The 15,863-nt window shown below is 34.9% G+C and overlaps 2 protein-coding genes and 1 long non-coding RNA gene across 10 annotated transcripts in view; all 3 read right to left on the bottom strand.

The window, feature by feature from the left end:
* Positions 1-3,737, bottom strand: part of LOC107828636 (uncharacterized) — a 45,126-nt gene extending 41,389 nt beyond the window's left edge. For 2 of the 8 annotated variants that reach the window (XR_012703667.1, XR_001657763.2), the window contains exons 1-4: positions 3,440-3,714; positions 795-980; positions 612-701; positions 89-208 (exon numbers count right to left, since the gene is read on the bottom strand). Coding sequence is in view for 4 of the 8 variants with exons in the window: in XM_075240659.1 (XP_075096760.1) it covers positions 89-208; positions 612-701; positions 795-980; positions 1,270-1,326; positions 3,440-3,607 (621 nt within the window). In the remaining 4 variants the exon portion in view is untranslated. Of the gene's footprint in view, positions 1-88; positions 209-611; positions 702-794; positions 981-1,269; positions 1,327-3,439 lie in introns of all 8 variants that reach the window. The other 6 variants (XR_012703666.1, XR_012703665.1, XM_075240659.1 and 3 more) reach the window with 6 other exon arrangements.
* LOC107828637 (uncharacterized) lies at positions 2,110-3,433 on the bottom strand. The gene is made up of 2 exons (XR_001657764.1): positions 3,032-3,433; positions 2,110-2,874 (listed from the first exon to the last, which is right to left on the bottom strand). It is a non-coding gene; the product is annotated as an uncharacterized LOC107828637 (long non-coding RNA).
* Positions 3,738-9,595: 5,858 nt separating the features above from the next.
* On the bottom strand, positions 9,596-10,108 carry LOC107828635 (zinc finger BED domain-containing protein RICESLEEPER 4-like). Its single transcript, XM_075240205.1, has one exon. It carries the CDS (start codon positions 10,106-10,108, stop codon positions 9,596-9,598), a length of 513 nt encoding a protein of 170 aa, XP_075096306.1.
* Between the last annotated feature and the right edge of the window lie 5,755 nt (positions 10,109-15,863).

Below are 15,863 nucleotides of genomic sequence, written 5' to 3'. Positions count from 1 at the left end.
GAACAGTCAATGTTGCAAGCTCGTGGTGACAAGGAATATCCTATAGAGAGAGAAAACTATCAAAACCCAATTCTTTTGCTAAACTCACATCATCAGACAGTTGGCTCCTTACAGAGTACATTGACTTCAACATTGTTTCTAAAGTGCCTTTGGTCAACTGGAACTGCACATCCCTTTCTTTGCAGCTAGATTTTGCATCACCTTGAAGCTGCATGGAACAGGCTTTAGAAAAACTATTAAAAGCACAAAACTTTCCATTTGTCACATTAAAATGAAAAGACAAACATGAAAAGCAAAGTCACTATGCTCTTTCCTGAAAGTCAGAAGCCTGAGGCCAAAAAGGAAATAAAATGGAAAGAACTCACTTTTCTTTGCTAAATAATGATTGCTAATAGACACAACCCAAGGAATGAGTAAGGCTTGGTATGGAACGGCTTAATATATGACCAATCACATAAGAAAGCAGTCCATAAATGTTAAGCAATTGATTTTTTTCATCATAGGAGTGAAATACCATGGAAATTCTTCTTCTCTTTCTCCAGATTGACATGCCAAGATAGATAACTTGTACCTTTTTTATAATGGTACAAAAGTAGATATATCATTTGTACCTTTAAATTTGTAATTGCTGCAGGGCCTCCAATTTCACTGCCCTCATTTCCCCTGCTCCATGTCATTGCTCTCAGTTGAGGCAACATGACCTGATTGTGGATAAGATTCAACTTTAGTGTTCCATTCTTCAGCTAGATAATACTACATGCATTACTGCTGAACCTATTGAGACAGTTTCAGACCCGGTCATTAGCTGTATATTCTTTAGCTATATCTTCACGCCACTCCTTTTGAAATTTTTGCAGTAGAAGTGTTAATAATCTTTGTAACTCGGGTTGGACCTCAGCAGGAAACAACTTTTGAATTTCATCCTTCTTGGCATTCTCATAAACACATTTGCGAATCAAAATACGAAGGCACACCAGAAGCTGCAAAACAAACATGTAAATATGATGGCTGATATAAGAATCACATTACTTGAAGTAATTTTTTTTTTTGAGAATGGTAACAGTTATCACATTACTTGAAGTAATTCCCATATCTTTTTATTTCTTCCCTTTTTTTAATAAGTAAACTTTTAATAACTAATGTAAGAAACTTCAGGAATGAAACCAAATAAGCTCATTATGCAAAATAGAGATGACTATAGATTACAGATTAAATTTTACATTCTTACAACTAATAAAACAAACATTTGTATATGATACTTAGACGTACACAATATTCACATAGAGAAAATTCCAGCAACCTGATCACCGCCTGCACAAATTTAACCTATATAAAACACAAAGTAGCACCAACATAAGGAGGAACCAGGCTAATACCTGAAGGTGCAGCTGTTCTGAACTTTACATCAGAATATCAGTATTCCTCCAAAACTATCATTCTCATATGCAAATGACGAAACAATAAGGAATGATTCATTTAGAGAAAAACAAAGTTGCTAAAACAATGTTCATCCTTTCGTAGCAATGGGCTATGCTTAAAGGATGATAAAAGTTACAGAGACTCAGTAGATGCTACTAAACAAATGCAGTTGAACGCATTTGTAGAGAAATCTTCATGTTGCAAATTATATTCCTTCTGAAAAGCTGTAAAATGCAATAATTTATCTTCACTACATTCAGTTTCTAGCTTTGCCCAGATCTTCTACAGAGCCCATCGACAAGTACAATCTCACGGGGTATACAATGGCGATAGTCCTAGAAAAACACACTGCACGTTCTATATGCTACCATGTAGTACTAGATGTTGGAGATATTGCATTTTAACATTAAAACTAATATTATCCATTTGCATGACTTTACATTTTAATGGTATAATGGTGAAAAGTAGTCATATTTTCTTGTATGACTCTTGAAACCACTATCTCATGATCTATCCATTTATTACCCTACTAAAAGTTAAGTTACTAGTCTTTAACCCATGATCTCGTGTTCATACAATTTTATACTCACCTAATTCTTATTTATTATATGGAAGAATTTCTACATGTATAAATAGGAGACTTTCTTCCTTGTGGTGATGCACCAAAAGGTTTTGTTCAGTACAGAAGGGTCACTGGAATTAAATTCCTTAAATCTGTAGGGAACCTAAGAATTCCAACATTACATCAATGCCAATCAAAAGAAGCATTACACCATATTTTAAAATTCTGAATAAATCTATATTTCACAATAGAATGTTCTCCTTCATGCACTCAATAGACTTTGATTCCTTTCAAGGTATTAACCACATGAATCATAAAACAGAGATGCTTCTCAAATCTTCTTCTACTTCTTTCTCAGTGGCCAACTTTTCCAACTCCTTAAAGTCTGCTTGACATTGGATGGCATAAAACAGTGCATCCCATACAAATTCAAAATCATGCCCCGTATTTTCCAAACATACTTGCAAACAAAAAAAGATGATTCATCGACTCCCTCTTCCCCTACAAATATAACACTGGATACATAGGTTAAAGCCCCTGCTCTGCAACTTATCTTGTGTCAAACAAGCTTCGCCTGATGAATCCAACCAAACATTCTTTGCTTGGAGCCTCGGATTTCCATGTTATTATCCAAGCCATTCCATGTCGTCTTTAGCCAACTTCCTTGTCAGCAATTGATAACAAGATTTTACAGAAAAGTTGCCATCTTTAACCCTTCCAACAAACAGAATCCCTTACTGATCTGTCCAGCACAATCCCTTCAGCGTTCTCCAGTAAAATCCTAACTCTTCCAATTTCCGAGTCATGAAAATTTCTTCTAAACTGGAGAATGGGGATTCCAACTTTTGCCATCCCAGCAATCTGCAATCGCACAGCTTTTGTAAACTGCTGAGCTGTAAAAATCAGAAAAGGCATTAGCTAAGGTGGTTTTTCCCCATACCACTTGTCTCCCCAAAATTTAATTTTCCTCCCATTTCCATTTGTAAGCTCTTGAAATTCACCCCATAAACTATTGATAAATTTTGAAAAAGCAGCACCAAGTGAACATACAACTAGAGTGGTGCATCCGAAGTCCTGTAGCCCATATTTGCATTTCATAACCTCCTTCCAGTGTTCCTCTCTCCAATATCGCATCTCGAAAACCATTTGAGCAATAAACTTTTGTTGTGAAATCTTAGGTTTCTGACACATAAACCTCCATATTTTTTGCATAGCAACACCTCATCCCATCTTATCAAATGCCTTCTTAATTCCCCTCCCATAAGAATATTGAGATACAGTTGTGCAAAAAAAAAAGAGTGGTGAGAAGGAAAAATAAAGTATGACTTAGACAAATTCTAGACTAGTTGTTAAGTTCAGCATATGATTACGTATTAGCAACAAATTAATTTCATCTGCTACCGAACAGATATGAAGAAAGGTGGAAGGAGGAAGTATATGGAAGAGAAGAGAACTTACAGGGTCGAGGTCAGAATCATTAGGAAGCTGAAGCATTTCGCGGAATATTTGGCGGTCGGCGGCATCAAGCCCTGTCTTGCGAGTTCTCCACAGAGCTTCAAGTATATATTCTATTGATTCCTTCGAATTGGCTCTCCCCAACAGCGCTAAATGCTTCCACACGCTCATCTTCCTTCGTTGCTCCCACTTGAAGGCGTCAATTCAACCTAGCTGGGCCCTATTGTTAAATGCTGTGGACTTGGGGTGATGGACACAAAAGCATAGAGGAATGTCCCAAAATTGGCGGTATTTAATTATTTCGGAATCGCATACACCTCTTTAGGACCGGATTAAATTATTCATCCAAGTTTATGGGATTGTCTCTTTTTTTTTATACGCTGGATTTATTATTAAGCAGTAAATTAAATAGAGTTATTACCGTGCCAGACTAATTTTAACGAAATAATTTCTAATAAGTCTTTGCAGAAAGTAGATAAAGCAAATAAAGTTGGTTCACTCCAAAAGTTCTCGTCACACTCAGCGTTAGTATGCGAGTTACAGTTGCTCCCAAACTGTGTTAGTCTGTGCGCCACTTGGTTTCTTTCCCGGTAGACATGCCTAACATTCGGCTGTCCTAGTGCGTTGAGCAGGAACCTGCAATCATGGAGAAAATTAGCATTAGTTTTACCGTGGGATTTGTCGTTTAAAAGGTTTAGTAATACCTGGAAGCTTATTTCCACTATGATCGGAATTCGATTTTTTGTGAAAGCAAGTTCCAATCCTTTTAATAGGGCGAGAATTTTTGCTTAGATAGTGACGAGGCCATTATGTGGCATAAAAACCCATTAATCCAATTTCCTGTGGAATCTCTTATGATTTCACCTACTCCTCCAATGTTGGAGTTCTTTTGGTGTGCACCATCTATATTGAGTTTATAGAGATTTTGTGGCAGGGTATCCATTTTATTGGAATTTTTGTTGTTATGAAGTGTTTGAAGTTATGGGTTGTTAGGCATAGTTCATTGCGTGTAAAACGATTTTTATGCTATCAATGTGTGTTGAGAAGTTATTAAAGATGTTATGGTTATAGTTTAGCTAAATATGTCAAAGGATAATTGGTGTGATAATGGCCAACGAGATTTATGAGTTATTTGGAAGTATGATGCTCTTAGTAGAGGTACAAATATCCTTTATTCAATCTAATTGGTTTGAGTGTTGAGTTGCTATGTTTAACTCTTCCCATATTGTAGTTGTTTACCCTCAAAATCGGATAATAATTGAATTTATACGCGATTTTAAGGATACGTGATCTAACTTGATACAAATTGAGAAATCATATTAATATTAAAATTAATGATAGAAAAATAAATGCAAACCACACAAGTTGAACAATCTTGGTCTTGAAGGTTGGTCACCTCCAGTCAAAAATGCCTTAATCGATATCGGAACAGAATGATGAGATAATAAGAACTGGCAATAACAGTATATTGCTTTGGGATGCGTATTACAATGTGTCCAATGAATTATCAGACCTCACTTTATGTAGTAGAGGAGTCCTGCTCATTTCTATAAAAGGTAAAAATTTCTTGATTTGCTAATTGCCGGTTCCTTGTCGATATGCGCCAAAATTCCTGCCGTAATATCTATCCGGTCGCGGATATTTTGGTCTTCCGTTTGTTATTTTCGAGCTCGCTCGAGGCTAAGAGGCTGTCATCATAAGGCAATAGAGGCGCACAGGAGTGATTATATAGCCAAGGCATATACGCAACACTACTGTAGTTTTTGCCCCCCTTAATTGTACTTTTTCTACGTGGTTTTTTTGGTTTTTATTATTAATAAAGTAGCTACTAGGCAACCTGCCTAGTAGTATAATTTGATATAAAAAAACTTTAAAAATTGGAGAACTATGGTGTTCAAGTAAAAATAAGGACATTTTGCTAAGACCATTAAAAATGGGGATATTTTGCCAAGACCACCCCTTTGGGGGTTACGCTTTGTTAATTTCAGGTAGACTTGTGGGATGACATTTGGGATAGGTCACCTGGCCCAAAAAATTTCCTGGGTTAGTCACTTTTCGGGAAAGTTTAGCTAATTTTTTAAAGGAATTTTTACATCTTATAGAAAATCTTAGTACCCTATTTATTTTAAATAAATACCATTTTAAAATATTACATTCTATAAATACCTTTTATTCTTTATAGAAAAAAAATTTAAATATAATTACATCCTATAGCAAAGGTTAACACCTTATTTATTTTAAATAAATACCATTTAAAAAAATTATATTCCATAGATACCTTTTAAGGTTTATAGCAAAATATTTAATTTTGGTTATCTCCTAGCCATAAGCCACTAAATACGCTAATCAGTTGCACTATTTTCTTTCTCTCTCTACTTTGATATATCACATTCTCTTCCCCCATCCCATTAAAATTTCCGATCTCCTCCTCCTTCCACCGATTTTCTTTCTATCCCTTCCCACTTTCCCCTCCCTTTATACGCTAATCAACTTTTTTTCATTATTTTTGCTTTGTCTTCTTCTGGAATTGAACTGCAGTAGAGGAGTTGGCGGCGGCTTATGAAGTTCAAGATTCTGATCATTTGAGTAGTACTCAAAATTTTGAGTAGTACTATGGGGCAAACAAGAAGTTCAAGATTATGGTGCAAACAAGAAGTTCAACAACAACAAAGGCTATGGTGCAAACAAGAAGTTCAAGATTCTGATCGTTTGAGTAGTACTCAAAATTTTCAAGATTTTCATCAACTTCAACATGGGAATATTGCTCATAATTTCAAGTACAGCGAGGAGATGGCGGCAGTCGTGGAAAGAGGATTCGGTTTCGGAGATCCACTAAGTGACGATTTCTTTCTTTCGCGATGAAGAAGAACATCTTTTTAAATATATTTCAATGTAATTTCAACGTATTACGCTGTATTTTTATGATTTTCATTGTATTCATTGTAATTCAATATATCTCGTTGTATTCCATGTATTTTATTGTATTCTCTGTCTTTTTTTCATTGTATTTCAATGTATCCCGCTGTATTCTATGTATTTCATCGTATTCACTATCTCGCTATATGCCATAAATGTATTCATACATTTTTTTTATTAATATAATTTATGTATTCAGATGTATTATATGATTTCTCTGAAGATTGTTATGTTTTGGGGGGTATTTTTTGGTTGAGAAACTTTTTTATAACTGAAAATACAAATTTTTGTGTGTTATAATTGAGTTTGTTGAGTTATATTAGGAGTCTATTATGTTAATTGATTCACTTTCCGTTTTAAAAACAGTGTAATCCCCTATTTCACGCCGTGAATACAGTCGAATACAATAATCTGTCCAGTTGTAATCCAATATTTCACTCCATGAATACAGTCGAATACACTCGAATACAACAACCGATTAGCTGGATTTCCCTGATTCACGCCTATTTTTGCTACTGTATTCATGAATACAATAACTTAAATACATCAAATACATCTTATAATCACATAAAAGATATCTATAATCCATAATATAGCAAATGATATCTATAAATGTCTAATTACTACTAAAAGATAGTGCTTTATGAAAATTTCCCTTTTTTAAATGAAGTACTAAATTAGCCAATGGATCGAATTAAATTGATGCTTATATTGGAGCTCGAAACTTTGCAAGTAAAACTCTAGCGTACTATGCTAGAGTTTAAAAATCAATTACATTTGAAACTCCAACATTATATGTTTGAGTTTGAAACTTTTAAAGGTGAAACCCCAATATACTATGTTGGAGTTTCAAACCAATTCTTAGAACAAAATTTATGCCGCAATATCAAAATATGTGGTCTGTTATAAGGATTTCATATTCACTAATTAAAACTTAGTTTTTCAATTTGCAGTTTTATGTAAGCGCAACAATGATAACTCAAACATAGGACCAGATTAACTCAATAAGGAACAACAAATTTCTCGTTCTCGTTATCTAAGCACAAAATCCAAATCCTTTCACTGGGTTTCGTATATAACTAATATGCCTCCAATGGATACATCATTCAAGTATATCTCAAGGAGATGAAAACAAAGGCCAAAATGATAGTTGGTAAAGATTATGTGGATTTGTCGGTCATCTCCCCTGCTTTGAAGTTCTGGCGGGTTAATCATTTACTAGTGCAAAATTCAGGAATGAATTTTGATTTTTTAAATTACATTGTACTTCAACAATTAATAACTGTTGCTTCATATCATTCAAAATCCAGGAATTGTTCCTGGATTTTGAACTATAAATGTTTAACGTCTAGTAGACATTCCTAAACAGACTTGTATTTCCGCATTAATGAGTGGCTACTTTGCCAATTCAATTTAATAGGTGGTTAAAGTGTAACAGCCGATTCAAAAAATGACTATTTATTACACCCTCCGTTTCAGTGTACGTGAACCTGTTTGACTGGGCACGGAATTTAAGAAAAAATGAAGATTTTTGGAATGTGTGGTCCTAAATAAGTTAAAAGGAGCCAGAATATTTGTGTGATTTTAAAAGATTCTCATTAAGAGTAGAATTGTAAGTTTAAGCTAAAAAATTTTAAAATTTAAAAAAGGGTCATTCTTTGTGGAACAGACCAAAAAAGAAATAGGTTCACGTAAACTGAAACGGAGGCTAGGGTGTACTTTTTTTACCACAGCAAAATTTTAAATTTAACAAGTTTCATGGGCACAATTTTTAACTTTTGAAAGTTTGCACATTGGTCAAGTGACCTATCTTACGACTTTCAACTTTTGACCTTGAAATTTTACTTATTCTTCTGGTGACCTATTCCAAAGGCGAAAAGTTAAAAGACGCTCGTTTATGGTGTCCTATTTCTATCATTTTTTATTGTGATAATTGGTTAATTACGTCGGAAGGATACCTATTTTATTTAATTTTTTTGCCTTATGCGCCGATTTGACATACCACATCGACTTCAGTAAATAAATAGATTACTTTATTATTTCAGGAGTGCATACATAGGCACCACCCGCCATGTTGTGTTACCATTGCAACAAATAAACTGATTTATAATTTATAATTGCTAGAAAAATTAAAAGAGGGTCCACGTGATAGGAAGTGACAACTTCAGATGCTACTATAAACGCATGGCATGTAGAATAAATGGTCAGAATTCCAAAACTATGCCATATCTTAAGGGTGATGAGCAATGACATAAGCAAAAGGTAGTTTAGGTAAATCACTCAAAAGTTTATACAGTAGCTACAGTAAGATTCTTTTTTGACCAATCCTATTACTCCATTGTAATTGAACTGACCAAAATACCCTCTGCATGTTGACAAAGAGGTGCCTGCTTATCCTCTCTTATATAATAGTAATGATATGCACATCTTAACCTATGACTGTAGGGTTGTGGTAGACTCAACAAGCTTTCACCCGGCATGAGTGGCTAATTTTTTCTTATTTGAATTATTTTTGGAACAGAAGATGATTATTATTTTTTCTCAAGAAGTGTCATATGCACTTGTTCTTGGTAAAACTTCAGTAGTTTCATGTGTTTAGAGTATATTTTTTTAAACAATAGTTTATTACAATTTATTTTGCTCAATCTCCTACCAGCCTTGAATTCTTGACCTAGTGCGCGTGGAGTAAACTCCCTTAATTAGGGGTGGACATCGGTCGGTTCGGTTCGATTTTGAATATTATCGGTTTTGCCTATCGGTTATCGGTTTACAAATATCATAACCCGATAACCAAACCGATAAGATATTGGTTATCAGTTATCGGTTAATCGGTTATTGATCATTATCGGTTCGGTTATCGGTTTACCCGATAAGGTAAAACTAAAACTAAGAGTGCTGAACGCTGAATATTACCTAAAATTACGAGTGCTGAACGCTAATATTTGTACAAAGTAATATTTGTACAAAGTTTACTGGAAGCTGCTATATATGACACTTCAAGGTAAGGACCAAAGCTGCACACAAAGCTGCACATAGAACAACAATTCAAAGCTGCACATAGAAAAATTAAACACATATTGCCAACACCCATAAACAGATCCCAACTTTCACAATCCATAAACAACACACAAAGCTGTACAAATATTACTGTGTATATTATACACTGTATAACAGAAAACTGCACAGAAAGCTGCACATAAAACCAACATTTCTCACAATAATTTCAGTTTAAAGTTAAACTTCTCACTGAATAATTTCAGTTCTACGTGAAGGAATTCGAAAAAAAGGTTGTGCAATTTTCATAAAATTCATAAAACCTTCCTTTCCAACAAAGCTGAAAGGAAGTTCATCAACGATCACCATACGACACAAAGCCTTCCTACATTGTTCTTGATCAAATTTCCAAGGAACAACGACTACATCACCCTTATTACCCCCCGGAATAGGGTTAAAGCCAAGTTTTGATTGACTTTTTGCAACATCTAAAGGCATTTTTAAACACTTGGCCATATGTGTAAGGAGTGATTTCGTACCATTATCTTTTGAATCGGCAAAATATTCTCTTTTGCAATGTTTACAAACACCCTTTTGATTTCCTTCCGGATCAATAATTTGGTCGAAATATTCCCATGCAACAGACCTCTTTTTTCTTTGTTTTTTTGCTTTCGATTGAACTGATTGAGATTGTGATGTGGCATTTGAATTAGAAGCTCCACTTTCACCAATCACCTTATCAATCATGATATTTTCAGCCATGTTTTTGTGTCACTGTGAATTTGATTTAAAAGAAATCAAGCAGCGATACAACATTTTAGGAAGAAATCAAGCAGTGTAGTATCAAGCAGTGTAGTATAAATCAGTATTCAATAGAAATCAAGCAGCGATACCCTGTGAATTTGATTTAAAAGAAATCAAGCAGCGATACAACATTTTAGGAAGAAATCAAGCAGTGTAGTATCAAGCAGTGTAGTATAAATCAGTATTCAATAGAAATCAAGCAGCGATACCCTGTGAATTTGATTTAAAAGAAATCAAGCAGCGATACAACATTTTAGGAAGAAATCAAGCAGTGTAGTATCAAGCAGTGTAGTATAAATCAGTATTCAATAGAAATCAAGCAGCGATACACTGTGAATTTATACAACATTTTAAAAGAAATTAAGCAGCGATACAACATTTTAGGAAGAAATCAAGCAGTGTAGTATAAATCAGTATTCAATAGAAATCAAGCAGCGATACACTGTGAATTTATACAACATTTTAAAAGAAATCAAGCAGCGATGCAACATTTTAGGAAGAAACCAAACAGTGTAGTATCAAGCAGTGTAGTATAAATCAGTATTCAATAGAAATCAAGCAGCGATACACTGTGAATTTATACAACATTTTAAAAGAAATCAAGCAGCGATACAACATTTTAGGAAGAAATCAAGCAGTGTAGTATCAAGCAGTGTAGTATAAATTCAAGAAACCAAACATTTTAGGGAAACCATTTTTCGAGCTTCATAAAAAAGGAAAATATGCAAAAATTGATTTCTAAGATACCAAACTAAGACGAATTCAGAAATGGGATATGAAACACTAACCTTAGTGCAACGCTCTGCCGGAAAAAGATATACAAAACTGAGTTTTGACGGGCTCAGTCGTGTGGGCGTGACTGCGTGAGTCATGAAGCAGAGAACTGGTGAGGGCTTGACTGCTTCAGCCGTGTGGCCGGTGGCGGACTGGCAGAGAACTGGTGAGGTTTGACTTCTGAGGGTGAGGACTGAGGACTAAGGGCTTGACTGAGGGCTTGAGTTGAGCTTGACTGAGGGCTTCAAGCACAGGACACTAGGACAGGAGTGAGTGAGGATATGAATGACAGCGGCGGAGAAAGAAAAACTGAAAGCACTATATGAAATAATCAATAATGAAAATGAAACCCTAGTATTAGTGTATTACTAGACTAAAAGGTAGACTAGTAAATTAGTAAACCCTTATTGGGTTATCGGTTTACCCAATAACAGAATTGATAAACCGAGCCCGAACCGATAACCCAATAAGAAATTTTTTTTTACCCGTTACCGAACCATTAACCCAATAACCCAATACCGATAACCCAATAAGTAATTAACGGTTCGGGTTATCGGTTTTACCCGATATATGCCCACCCCTATGGTCAAACACCAATTGCTGCTCAGAAGTGTCTTTATTTTATTACAAAAGGTATTGATGGACTTTACTTGTGCTCGCTAAAAACTAAACCTGTTGAACGAGTTGGGCCAATCCGTCAACGACCCGGTTCGACCAGGTATAGCTCGAGTCAGCCCAGTCCGGTAAGAGGTGGGACATGATGGGTTATATCGGGGGGTTGGTCCGGACAGGGGCATGCCTTTTTTCATTACCGGTGTAGTGGAGCACGGTTGGCCCGATAAGGAATTACCGGTTTCTTACTGACGAACGCAAAATACAACACAAAATTAATGCTCACTAATCAAAGATAATATAGATTAATTAACGTCCCTACAGGGATAGGTTTAAAACAGTGTTCGAATAATCTCTAGTTGATTATTATCCAGGAAAATTAACACTTGATTTGATGACTATTACTACGATTAACCACTAAAAATTAAGCAAATAGCAATGGATCACAAAAGACAGAAGATGAGCAACAAAGAATATCAATGAGAGAAATATGGGTATTTGATAAGATAGGTGCAAGATAACTGACTCGGGATCTAATTCTTGAGTTAATTCACTCTATAATACGGTTGATTCTCACGAATTCAACTGATAATTAGATTACACTTGAAGTTAATGTTAATCTTTCGATTAAACGTTAATTTCAGTAATTAATCCAATTGAAGCACGGTAAACAATTGTAATAATAAAATAATGGTTATGATCTAAAGGGTAACTTCTCATGAATATTTTCCTATTTTCTAGTTCGATTAACAATTCAAGAGGCTCTTTCGATTACCTACTTGAATCATGAAATTAAACTAGAGTATAAGATGTAAAGCAATTCAATATAAAGCTCCTCTTTCGATTAAGCAAAATAAGACATAACTCCACAATACGAATTAAAACTCCATTAGTTAATTCTAACAATTATCAATAATTGAATCCCTAATCAAGTTATCAAAACAGCGTATCTGTCAACATCTTAATGAAAATTACTCCATAGCAATGGATTATGACATCTCAATAAGATTCAAAAATAAAGAAAACATCAATTCTAGTAATTCGATATACACTCTCGTTTTGCACTGATTGTAGGTTGAAATATTGATGAATTCTTGAGTCTTCTTGTCTTAGTTGGTTCTCCAATCTTTCGTAGGTCAAAAGTCCCTTAAAACGTATTTTCAGTGTATTTATACCAAATAGGAATGAACCCAGGCGAAACTACCCTCTTTGAGCCAAAGTAGGAAAACCTGCAAACTTATTAGTCTTCATGTGTCGCACAGAGCGTCGCAGCCTGCGTCGCATCAGTGTTTTTTTTTACTCAGTTGCAAACTCTCTAAACTCCGCATGTCTAATAGAATTTTACCTTAGTGCATTGCACTATGCGTCGCCGGCCGCGTCTCAACAATGATTTTTCTTGGTAGGTCAAAGAAACCCAGTCTCTGAACTTGTCAAACTTCTGACGCATATTTGCACTAATGCTTCGCACACTGCTACGCTCAGTACGTCACATTAGTGCATTTATTCTGGCTTTGCACTTTCTTCCCACTTTCGTATACAATGCATGTTCACGAGCCCCAGATGCGATCCCGGTTTAATTCTTTAGATTTTACTCAGATTTCAAAGCTTCAATTATTTGATTTAGCTCCAATTTATACTTTTAACTCAGAATCATTTCCTACAAGGCATAAAACAAATAATAAGTGCAAATTACTATTGTTTAAGCTCAAACACACATAAAATGCAGTAATTTAGAGTTTAAACTACAGCTAAAATACTGGTTTCTAGCTTATCATCACTTACCGGGTTCTAGCCCGGTAATGATAACTTTTAAAAAAAATTAGATCGTTGCCAACGGTCAAAATCTGGGAAGACTGTTGGCCAACGGTTCTTTTTGCATAAATGGACATTTCGGCCTACCCTCGTTAGAAAAATAGCGCTCCACCCCTAATAATTAATAAATTACAATAATAACCTCTTAAAACTATAAATATTACCCATTTTCTTCATTTTTCTCATAACTTTCTCTCTTCACCTCTAATTATTCTCTACATTCTCTCTTGATTATTGCTATCAATTAATTGCTATTTCAAGTTTTTATTTACGGTAGCCACTATAAAATTCCAATTATCAAGTGGAAGTGTGGTATTATATTATCAAGCGAAGTGTGTACTTATCAAGTAAATTGTGTTATTATCAAGTAAAGTGGGTTTCAAATTTTAAATTTGTGCAACATCCCAGTACACTCGTTTCATCTCTTTATCTTCTTTGTTGTTTATTTTTTTATTTTATTATTTAAAATTATTTATTATTTTTTTTAACTTAATTTGCATAATGAATATATTTAGAACAACCAAAAATGTGTACTAGTAAGGTTGGTAGTGATAAGAGTAAAAAAAATAAAAAGTGTCTCTTCTAATAGTTTTATACATGTTTCTGAAAATTTGCCTGAAAATATAAATGTAGACTATGTGCAACTATAAGAAGATTATGATATAGATGATAAATTAGATAATTTTAAGTCATGTGATAACCTTGAAACACTACCACATACATTTGGTGCTGCTAGTCAAACTAACAGGGGTGGCGGTAGTATGGGTAGGCCTCCTCTCCCTGTTAAGAAGAATCGAAGATTGAGAAATAAGTATTGAAATTTTTTTTACTAGACTAGAAGAAGATAAGAATTATGTAAGATGTAATATTTGTCAAGAAGTTTATAAACATGAGACCGAGGGTAAGCAAGGGAGAACGGGTCAACTTCGTAGGCACATACTAGATAACGACCTATTGTATGGGGTACTGATAAAGAATTAGCCAAAATGATTATTTTAGGTTATTTACCTTTTAGTTTTGCTTTTTCACCATATCTTGTTACTTACATTCAACGAATTTATAACCTTTTATTTAAAGGTATTTCTAGAAGTACTTGTAGAGCTAATATTTAGGCTTGTTGAACAATATCAGACATATATTTGTTATTTGTTTGCTAATCTTTCTTGAAGAGTTTCTCTTACCTCTGATATTGGTCGTGTTGTTAATGAAAATAATTATATAACTGTTATATGTCATTGGATAGATGATACTTTTGTAATGCAAACGTATTATTGCTTTTAAATATGATGAAAATCAAAGTCATACTATCCATGATGTTATATTGTACAATTTTGAAGAAAAAAATTCGTGTATGTCTTTTGATAATGCTTCTAACATCAATGTTATTATTTCACTATTAAAACTGCAGTTATGCTCACCACTTCCTGAAATATTTCATGTTAGGTGTGCATGCTATATTTATAATTTAAATGATAAAAGTGACCTTGAATTATTTAAAAATGAGATTACTTTAGCAGAAGTGGACGTGCAGCTTGATACACAAGTCATCCATAAGAGAGATAGTTTTAAATATCTTGGGTCTATAATACAGAGTAACAGGGAGATTGACGAGGATGTCGCACATCGTATGGGAGTGGAGTGGTTAGAATGGATGCTCGCTTCTGGTGTTTTGTGTGACAGGAATGTGCCACCTAGACTTAAGGGCAAGTTCTACAAAGTGGTAGTTAGACTGGCCATGTTGTATGGAGTCGAGTGTTGGTCAGTCAAGAAATCTCATGTCCAGAATATGAAAGAAGCAGAAATAAGGATGTTGAGATGGATGTGTGGGTATACTAGAAAAGAAAAGATTAAAAATGAATATAGTAGGGACAAAATGGGTGTGGCTCATGGGGAAGATTAGTTGTGGGAACCGAGGCTGAGATAGTTCGGTCATGTGAAGAGGAGAGATTATGATGCCTCGGTTAGGAGGTGCGAGAGGTTGTCCATGACGAATTAGAGGAGGGGTAGAGGGAGGCCTAAGAAGAACTGAGGTGAGGTGATTAGGCAGGACATGGCTCTTGTCACGACCCAAAAACCCGACCTATCGTGATGGCGCCTATCGTGAAACTAGATCAGCCTCAACTCAATAATCCAACACCACAATAGTGTTTTTTAAACAATAAATACGGAAGCGAAAATTCATTAAGGAACATTTTTGAAAATAAAATAAAATCCAAATTTCGATACAACTGCCCAAAACCGGGGTGTCACTGGGTTCAAGAGCGTCTAGAGGAGAAAATAATCTATAACAATGTTTAAATAAAATAAACTGAAATACATCTAGAGATAAAGAAGGAGAGTCAAGGCCTGCGAATACCGTGCAGATACCTCAATTGTCTCCTAAGCCTGCAGCCTCGATCAGTGACTGCCACTGGGACCAAAAGTATCTGGATTTGCACACAAGGTGCAGGGGACACAGATATCAATAAGAAAGAGTCATTACATGGTGTCATGGAATGAACCAGGTCACGATTCT

The sequence above is a fragment of the Nicotiana tabacum genome, chromosome 20 (assembly GCF_000715075.1).
Source record: "Nicotiana tabacum cultivar K326 chromosome 20, ASM71507v2, whole genome shotgun sequence".
NCBI classification, from domain to species: domain Eukaryota; kingdom Viridiplantae; phylum Streptophyta; class Magnoliopsida; order Solanales; family Solanaceae; genus Nicotiana; species Nicotiana tabacum.
Note: the sequence above shows the minus strand (reverse complement) of the source record. Positions and strands in the feature narration are given on the sequence as shown.